Raw genomic sequence first — 9782 nt, 5'->3', positions numbered from 1 at the left:
TGCCTTAGCACTTCGGTTCTATTTTGGCAGGTGAGGAAGCTCAACAATTTGGAAACAGTAAAAACAAACCCAACCCCGAAATACTTAGGACTTTGGATACGCATCGCAGCATGCACTGCCACCTGGAGGCAAAAAGTTCCAAGTACAGCTAAAAGCAAAGGTCATGTTTCAAAAGGAAACTCTTACCCCTACATTAATTTTACTTAAAATAGCTAGTCTTTCTATTGAGTTTTCCTTGATGAAAATCTGTTAAGACACTGAAAAGACAGTCTTTTTAAAAAGGACATGGACTCCCATTTTTAAAGGACATTTATTATATGTTGCAAAAAGTGGTGAAGGCCTTTGTAACTGTACAAATTGCACATTTCAGTGATTATACCATTCAGTGCACAAAACCCATCTGAATGGTGTCCGTTTTCATGAGAGTTTAGAGATTAGGGTGACAGGCACCTATCTTTAAACAAGAAAAGGCAAACATTAGTTCAAGTGCAAACCTACAGAGTAGAATGAAGATATGCCCATAGCACAGACAGGCAAGTGGAAAACACTGCAGTTCAAGTTTCAGATGGGCTTAAAGTTCTTGTGGGTATGTTCTCTACTCAGTACCCTATGCTTTTGCATCTGCCACTAGATTAAAACCAGGCCTGTGCTCTGGTCATACCTCTGCGTCACTCTGAAAACATACCTATGGTCCTGACAGAGGATGATCTGACATAACAGACTGACTACCATAATTCAGAATGTTTCACAAACACAAACTTAAATCCACTGTTACTTATGCAGAAGAACCTTGTCACGAAATGACCTACACAATAAGTGTATCAAACACAGCTATACTACAGCGGATCTGAGCCTAACAGTATAATCTAGTCCACAATCAAGTAAAGAGAAATTTGCTCTGATCTTCAATGAGCATTTCTCAGGTTTGCAGGCTCCCAGTATAGAACTTTATGCTCAGATACTAGTTAAGTTCTTTCAGATGAGACGCTGTAATTCAGACATGAACGACAGACAGGGCACTATTTATTATTTGGTAATGACTTTGTACATTTTTATTTTCAGTAAGTTTTCCTGAGAAGCTCTCTGTGTTACTCAAAGCTTAGACAAGTTTGGGCTTTAAGCTAAAGTTTGTGATTACGCAAGCTAACACTTTGAACCTAGACTGTGACTTTTAATCTACAGACTCAAGTAGCTTCAGAAATATTAATTTAGCTTCATGACATCCCAATGAGATATAAATTATTGTATTTGTATTATGTAAGAGAAAACTCCAGGCAATAACTATAATATATTACTGGGCTTGACTGCAAGTCGTCTAAGGTTGTTTACCAATTACATTCTTGTCTTCATTGTTCCTCTTCTACTTCTGTCTTTTATACTAAAAAAAAAAAAAAAAGAAAGAAAGAAACAATTATTTGTGGGAAAGAGCACATAACTAAAGTAACAGTTCACACTGACAAGGATTTACAACCCTCTTCATGATCTACATAAAATTATCTCAGTTTCCTTTAAGTTAGATTGAAATTTGATAGGCTTTTCCTCTACAATATAAAATAATGCTTCTTGGCAGGCACTGTGAATCTGATCCTCCTCTCACACAGTTCAATTACCAGTTTTCCAATGAAGCAGGCTACAACCTCTGTAGCAGAATCAGAATGAGGCTTTTCATAATTGCAGGAAGAATAAAATCAGATTCAGGCATGGACAGTTATTTACTACGCTGTAACTGCCGGGATTTGGCTACTGCTATAATTTTATAATCTATGACTAATCTGTGCTTGCTCCTGTAACAATTCTCATTTGGATTTCATGGACTGGCAGAGAGGACTTAACAGTCATTTAGTAAATTAAATCACAGATATTTAGAGCAAGCTGAACTTTTGGCTTGTTTCGTTATACTCTGAGAAATCCATGTTAACATATCATGCTCCTCAACCAGATTTAAATCCAAGGAAGTACAGGTGACTCTCAGTTGTCTAATCGTAAACAATCCTAATTCTTTTACCTAAGAAACCAGCTTGAGTGGTATTTTCCAGTGCTGTGACAGTAAAGAGGCATATCCACTGGGTGATAACTATGGCACAAGTAAACCAATTGCCACAATTTTGCCACTATGTTGTCTAACCCTGCTCTGCGCAGCCACAGGCAAGAGCTGAGAAAAAAAAAAAATTTCTGGGAGTTTAAACTAAGAGAGGATAGATTCCTATTAAGAAAGCAGCTGATGCATATCAACAAACTGTGGCTTGCAAAATATTGTAGGTTGTTTTTTTTTTTTTTCCATAATAGAGTTATACTAGCCACCACTGCTGAAATTTACTAGAATTCTTCATGGAAACAAAGATTTATAGAGAGACCAACTTAAAGCATCATTGGTTCTAAAAAATACACTTAAGTTTATATTGACAAAGAAGAATTTTTAAACAAGAACTATCACAATCATAAATCCCTAGTGGCTAGGTATTTCCTTTCGCCCAGACACTTCAACATCCAGGACAATGGAACAGTTTGCTGTTCCTAACTTGCTTTAGGATGTTGTCGTCTTTGATCTGAACTGAGAGAGCGCAAAAGTTAGACAATCTGATGCACTTACTTTATTCATGACCCAGTCAGCATCTTCAATGGCTCTCTTAATAATCTGCTGGATTCGCTCAGGATTGTCTTCATCGGCATGAACTTTGAAACTCTGCAACATTCAATGAAAGTGTTACGCTGACTAGCCAACTGAACACAGCAGTTGTCAAAATAAGGATCACTTAAATCTGAAAGAAAATATTTGATGCAAACAAACTGTTGATCTGAAAAGATAAAAATATACATTGTAGCACCTGGCTGTGCTATTTCCATAACAAATCTTGTCAAATATAATTTCACATTAAGTATTTCAGTATTTTCATACATCATCAACAAAAAAACCCCAGAGAACTTCAATTCAGAACAACAAATGAAATCGTCTGGTACGTTAAAACTAGAAAGACTCAGGACAACAGGTATGATCAAAGGCATGAAATTACTTCCATATGAACAATTAGATGAGATTTATCCAACTGGGGAGGGGGTGGGATATATATATTAAAAAATGACTGACAAGGAACCAGTAAGTTTCACCATAAAAGATGTGTTTAAGTGAGTAAGGAATGATTGTTCACTCTCTTGACTAACATAAGAATTAGAGATGAAAGCCAAGGAAAATAGAAGATTTCAGATTCAAACAAAAAGAAATGCTCCTTCACATATTCCCAGTATAATCCTTCAAATCCACTAATGTTTCAAGCTTGCAGAATAATAATTTTAAGTGCCAGGAGTTATGAAGAGTTGGTCCAAACTGTAGGAGGAGAAAAACAAAACCAAAAACCACCCCATAACACTGAATTCCACCAACAGAAAAGAAATCTGATTCTCACCTGCCTGACTGCATGTCTGTAATGCTGACGAATATTCTCTTCAGGAAGTTGCTTACAGCATCGAAGCAGGTAACGATATAACTGCAAAGAGTTCTGAACTAATTCAGCATTCGGTAGTGGGGCCATTATCAAGCTTTTTAGCTGTTGAAAATAAGACACACAAATCAAAATACCTAATGAATTTTATTAAAAACACAGAAATAAAAGTGTGAAGTAATTTTACAACAATGAAAACAGGCCCAGCAAATTAAGATTTAGCAGCATAAATTGAAGAAACTTTAGAAGAAAACACAATATGAAATTAATCAGAACTTGCTTAGCTTATGGACAGATGGGTTAGTTAGTTGTTGTTAGTTTAACCAAGGTATTAAAATACAGAAGTGTGCAGTTCATGCAAGAAGATCACTTTATGATGGTAATATTAAGGTGCATTGCAATATTAAATTTTTTCTAGTTTAAAAATACACCCACAGCGTAAGCTGCTATAAGTATACAAAGCAGTATTGCAGCCCTGAGGGAGTTTTCTACTTGATAAGCCATGACTCTTAGATTCATTCAAGCTTCCAGTGCTTTCCTTGAGCATCCATAAGAGTCCACCCACATGGTGACATTGTAGAATGAGGACGCTCATAATTGCTACAAATGGTGCTGGAATTTAACAATATTTCCTAGTACTGTCATTCTCTCAAGAATATCTTGTGAACTGGCCTATGAATGTCAGGCTTTAACTTGAAATAACTTGTATAAATATAGGAGAAGACAGGCAAAAATATTCATAGGTTTGAAATTTTCCCTTTTTTTTTTTTTGGTAACAGCGACAGGAAAAGAACAAATCTAACAAGTCTCACCTCCATAACTATACTTACATAGTGTAACAATAAGTCCATCCAAGCTATATAAAGTGCTAATCAAATACTGTAAATGACTTGTCATTTACCAGATGGTTACCATCTGCAGAGAACTAAATTAACATTTGGAAAAAAGTACTTTTACATCATTACTCTTAAGAATAAAGATAATAAATAAGTAACTGAATAACTAAGTAGGTGTATGGCATTATATTAGCACCCGTTATGATACTTACTCATCATTTGGAATATTTTTTTCCTTTTTTTATAAGTAATTTAAGTCCTTTGGCCAAATTTATTTCAGAATAGAATACCACAGCTACAGCATACCTGGGCTGTATATTTGCATAGACTAGCTGTTCTTGCAGTGGGGAAAATCTCCTCACTATGTACCTATAAAATGCCCGTTGTAATGGGATATGTACTATCATAATCTATATTTCCAGTAAAACAAAATTCCATCTTGGTCTATAACTAAGTAGATATAAATTAGCATACCTCTATAGCAGTAACAAGAGCTATGCCAATTTGCAGTAGCAGAGGTCACTAAAAGCCTTTAATATGTTAGGCACAAAAAGTATGATTCTTCTATGTGAAGAAAATTAAAGAATTCTATGACAAAAATGCAGAGTATGTCTTATTCTTGAGGGAAGGGCCTCTACAACACTGCTTGACTCATGGCAGAAAACCATGGTACAAAGTCATATCTGAGCACCCCATGGTATTGGGGTTTTTTTCTGTTCATTACTGAAAAATTGGGTGACATCTATGCTATATTGATTTTTTGAATCTATCTTTTGTCAAAAGTAACACCTTGTAAAACGAAAGGGAGCTGTTCCTGCAGCAGAGCTTCTTGTCTATGGGAAATGTGTGAGAAAGAGCCTTGCAATATTAGCATTATTATCTGTATTGGAATTGTGCCTATACTCTTCAGCCAAGGATTTAGGCTTTATCATGGTAGGTACTATCTATACATACATATCTAATGAAAAAGTTTCTGCCACAAAGAATTTACAAGGCAGACTAACGACAAGTCATAAGATGAGGCAGCACAAGGCAGATGAGCCAAACAGGTGGGATGGGAATGGGGAGGAGGTGACAGTAATACGAGCCTGTTTTTGTGTAGACTAATAGAGCACACAATAGAGCTCACCACCTGCTTAGCTCATATCAACAAGCAAGTTTTATAACATTATTTTTTTTAAGGACCTGCAGAAACATAGTGAGTCATGGCTGATGGGTGTTATGGAAGCCCCTAAGAAAGGCCCTGATGACACTTCAGGAAAAGCTTTTCTAGCCTCTGAGGGAAAAAGATGACTGTCTTAAGGAAGTACTTAACAGGGTTATTATCTCATGAGCTGATGATGTAAATTATTAAAACTAATTCTAAGATATACCATAGGCTTAATAGGCATAAACCTTTGAAGAACATATGTCAGGATCCCTTTCCTGCTTGCTTATACTAACATCTTTCCTTACATCTGAAATGAGTTGTGTAGTTCATTTGTGACTTTACTCAAAATCACTTTAGCAACACTTTCAACAAGCAAAGCCCTTTCCCCAAAGTATTGGGGTATATAGACTTACAACAAACAGTACTCCAAAACAAATGCTGATCACAGTGACTAACTCCCTAGTGAAAAACACCCATAAAAGTTACAAAAATCCCAATTTGACATTCATTACCAATATCCCACATTTTTTGTGATTGCAGTGAGCTGAAGGATCTGTCTATGGTGCTGTTTACCTTGATTCTGTTACTAACATTACAAAAAAAAAACCCCACAAAAAAACCAACCAAAAAAAAAGGCTGTTGGACCCCAAGCTCTGTAAACACCACTATAATGGGTGTGATAACTTTCCATTGGAGCTAATATAACACAGCTGGTGAACTACCTGCACAAGATTCAGCTTGGTCACTTCCTTAATTAATCATAGGTTAATGACTACCTATTCAGTGTAACTTGGAAAGAAAAGCAGACAAAGCCCATTCCCAAGATGGATAGAGGGGTGATGCCAATGTCAAATATGGCAACTGGAAATCCTGTTGTTTTGTATTGTGCTGGTAGTGCCCCATCCAGTGCAAGAAGGACTGATACACATCACAAAGACAAAAGGTGGATCAAATTTAACATTTAAGATAGTAACTTTGATTTGGTTGTTATTACTAAAGTCTGGAATAAAGATCTTGGGGATTGAAATGGTACAACATTTAGGAAAGATTCCATGGATAAAATGCAGAAAGTGGCATTTCTGATTTTTAGTTACAGACAACTCAGAAGTAGATGATGTTGACTGGAGTAAGTTCTCAAACACCCCCTACTCTCAACACGGTTGAGTGTGATATCATGATGTCTTGTGGGCATGAAAATCTTAATTAGTTTGTTCCTGGATTCTGTCATCCTAACTTTTACCCTCTGCCAGGTCAGTGATGTGCCAGTAAAGCTCACTCACCCCTGAAGAGTCCCATCTTTCTCTAGTATCTAAAACTGACCAGAGGTTTCTCTGCACTTTGAGCTTCATGGGGTGTATCTGCTTTTGAATACTTGATATGTTCTATCAGTAAAGTATAAGAGATGAGGTAAGACTTCACAATGATCCCTCCTGAGAATTACTCACAGCCAAAATATGGTTTCCATTAGCTTTCACGAACAATTAGAAAACCATTCCTCCATCATGAGGGCAATAAGTTGGCTCTATACTGCTGCTGCAATCTTTTCATTCTGCTTGCTTGATTCCAGTTCTGTTTTTTGTATTTGTTTAATAAAAGCCATTCGGCCTCACACACTACAGGAATTGGATACTGTCCAAAAAAACCCTATATGTAGGGCCAAAAGATGTTGCAAAAATTCAGAAATATAGACCAAGAAATGACTTTTCAAAATGGTTTCAGTCTGACTAGTCCAATTGCTAGCTCACTTTCCAAGCACACAAGATGTGCTAATTAAGGCTTTACCTAAAAAGTTCAGCTTAAAATACAGATCAGTGTACCCCCAGGCTTCAAAATGTTTATCTCTTGTTTTCTTCCAATCTTTTTTCTTTAAAATATCATTTTCTCTTTGCAATGAAACTTATGCTGGGCATCAGCTCCATGCATTTCTTTGGGTTGGATTCATTTCACTTTGGCATTTGAGTACAGGAGGTGATTATATACTCGATAGTGAGTAGAGAGATCCCTGCATCCCCCCTCCAACCAGTAGAAAGATAAGCAACTCCAAAATATGACTCAAATAATACACAGACTGAATTACTCCCTGCCGTTCTCTCCACTGAGCAGAGAAGGAGTAGCAAAACAAGAATTATAGATCCTGCAGTTACAAGCCTAAATTAGGTAGGATGATTCCAAGTATGTGTCCTATTTTGAAAATAGAAATATAATCATAGAATGGTTTGGGTTGGAAGGGACCTTTAAAGGTCATCTAGTCCAATCCCCTTGCCAAGGGCAGGGACATCTTTCAGTAGATCAGGTTGCTCAAAGCCCCATCTGACCTGATAGAGCTTTGAACACTTCCAATGATGGGGCAATAATATAATATCAAATAACATCAAATATAATAAAAGAGTTTGTTTCAGAGTGGCTCTCAGTTTTGTTTTGGTATACTGGACACCTCATGGTATAACACACCATCTGACTTACTTTCCAAGTGTTGAAGGCCTCAACAAGTACCTCAAGCAGGTAAATGCATGTTATTTTTCCAACTGCAACATGGGGTCAATCCTAGGGCTTCTCTTCCAGCAGAGAGTGCTGAGGGTGTATTTCCAGCATTCACCTTTCACTCCACCCTTGATATTCTCAGCACTAACTTTCTTCTTTGACTTCTTTTCTAAAGTTGTTTTCTTAGGAATCCTTCTAATACAAATGGACTCTCAAAATAGATTCTGGTACCCTCCTACAGTTTCTTCCTAGCACTGAGTTCAGTGATATCTCTGTATACCCATACTGCATGTCAGTGAGAACACAAATGAAACTTTGCAAATCATCTTGTTTTGTTATGCAAATACCTTTGCTTTTGCTCTCCTGCTTAGAATATTTAGTTTCACCTGATACCTGGCTCTTTCTCCCCTACTGTTTAAAATGAACTTTCAGCGTTCAACTGGTATTACCTTTTTAATTAAAATATTTTGGGGTTGCCAATTTACACCATATGTTGTAAGAAACATTTACTATAGAAACATCTACTATAGAAACATCATGCTAAATCCCTTCCTTCGGTTTTCTCCTGGCATTTAGTCCTGCAGGTGACAAAACTGAGAACAATATATGTAGACTGAGTAATATTCCTGAGACATACTGACAGTTCAAGGGATTCTGTCACAACAATATTCAACTTATAAAAGAGATGTCAATATTTGTCTTTTTCAGAGGAAGTAGGATGTGAGGATTTTATTTTTTGATCAATATCTAGATTTACTTTTCTTTCATAAAAAGAAGTTAAAGAATACAGTAACATACATGTTGTCTTTCTTTGGTAGCCTTGAATTTTATACCACATGAAATTACATGGGGGAAGCAAGACCTCTTCCATAAAGTTTGGAGGTCCTCTGTGTATCTGTATTTCTCTGTTTTACCAATACATTTGAACAAGAACTGCCTCAACAGATACAATTATGAAAAGAAGGAAAATGAAAACTGGAAAACAGCTACAAGGCACACCAGAAATCAAAAAAATATGCCATGTTAATGGCCCACTGATTGTCAAGGTGCTTTATCTGTCAGTCATTTAAAGCCTGATTAATCAAGTCACTTTTCTAAAGACTAAAGCGCCTTCTAGAGTCTGTTAAAAAAAGCATCCAAGCTTAAGGATTAGTATTTAGATTATCTAGCCTTTTTATGTATTTGAATCTATTACCATACCCTGAGTGTCTCCCAGGGTCTGATACAGACACGAGAACACCACTGTGACTGTAGACTGCTCTCATCAATAGGGAAGGAGGCACAGAAATTGACTGACTGGACCTGCTTCACATGGGCTATCTTTCATTCCAACCAGTGTTTTCCTTTTCTCCTTCCTTCAGTGGCAGTTGTACCTATTCCCCAACTATGAAATTCAAGCTTTAATACAGCTATTTTTTTGTTTAGAACCCAAAGGGCTACATGTTGAGCTGGGCAATTCACATAAAAATACCTGAAGCCATCTGACTTCTTTGCTGTGCCCCACAGCCCATGACTTGACATGGGGAGCAATGCTAACATGGTCAGCCAAGGAGGAAGGCCTTCCACATGTTATGGAAATGATCTACAGGGAAACAACTGTGCCTTGAAGGTGAATGCTTGAGACATGCTGCCTCACTGGACTAATGCAAAGGCTGGGCATTCATCATTACTGTACAGTTAAACTAAATGCCACACTTTGAATACATGGCACTTTTGTTCTTAAAGTAGTCTAGTCTGAGAGTACAGTGTCTCAAAACACTAAAGCAGTCCAATAACCGCAGGAGGAGAAGTGGATATTGGAAAATAAGAGAGGAACTTTGCAAAAATCCCAGCTTAAATTGCTTTTGCCATTTTTGCATTCTCCATACAGGAGAGGGG

At 37.0% G+C, this 9782-nt stretch overlaps 1 protein-coding gene across 12 annotated transcripts in view; it reads right to left on the bottom strand.

The window, feature by feature from the left end:
- The window catches only part of LYRM9 (LYR motif containing 9), a 54922-nt gene that overhangs the window by 10752 nt on the left and 34388 nt on the right, over nt 1–9782 (bottom strand). For 10 of the 12 annotated variants that reach the window (XM_052802834.1, XM_052802835.1, XM_052802836.1 and 7 more), the window contains 3 exons: nt 3402–3542; nt 2591–2683; nt 292–1378 (listed from right to left, as the gene is read on the bottom strand). In XM_052802834.1, coding sequence (XP_052658794.1) covers nt 1361–1378; nt 2591–2683; nt 3402–3527 — 237 coding nt within the window. In that variant the 5' untranslated portion in view covers nt 3528–3542 and the 3' untranslated portion in view covers nt 292–1360. Of the gene's footprint in view, nt 1–291; nt 1379–2590; nt 2684–3401; nt 3543–9782 lie in introns of those variants that run through there. The other 2 variants (XM_052802838.1, XM_052802837.1) reach the window with 2 other exon arrangements.

This window comes from Harpia harpyja, chromosome 12 (genome assembly GCF_026419915.1).
Source record: "Harpia harpyja isolate bHarHar1 chromosome 12, bHarHar1 primary haplotype, whole genome shotgun sequence".
NCBI lineage: Eukaryota > Metazoa > Chordata > Aves > Accipitriformes > Accipitridae > Harpia > Harpia harpyja.
The sequence above is the reverse complement of the archived record's forward strand: the minus strand, read 5'-3'. Positions and strand labels throughout refer to the sequence as shown.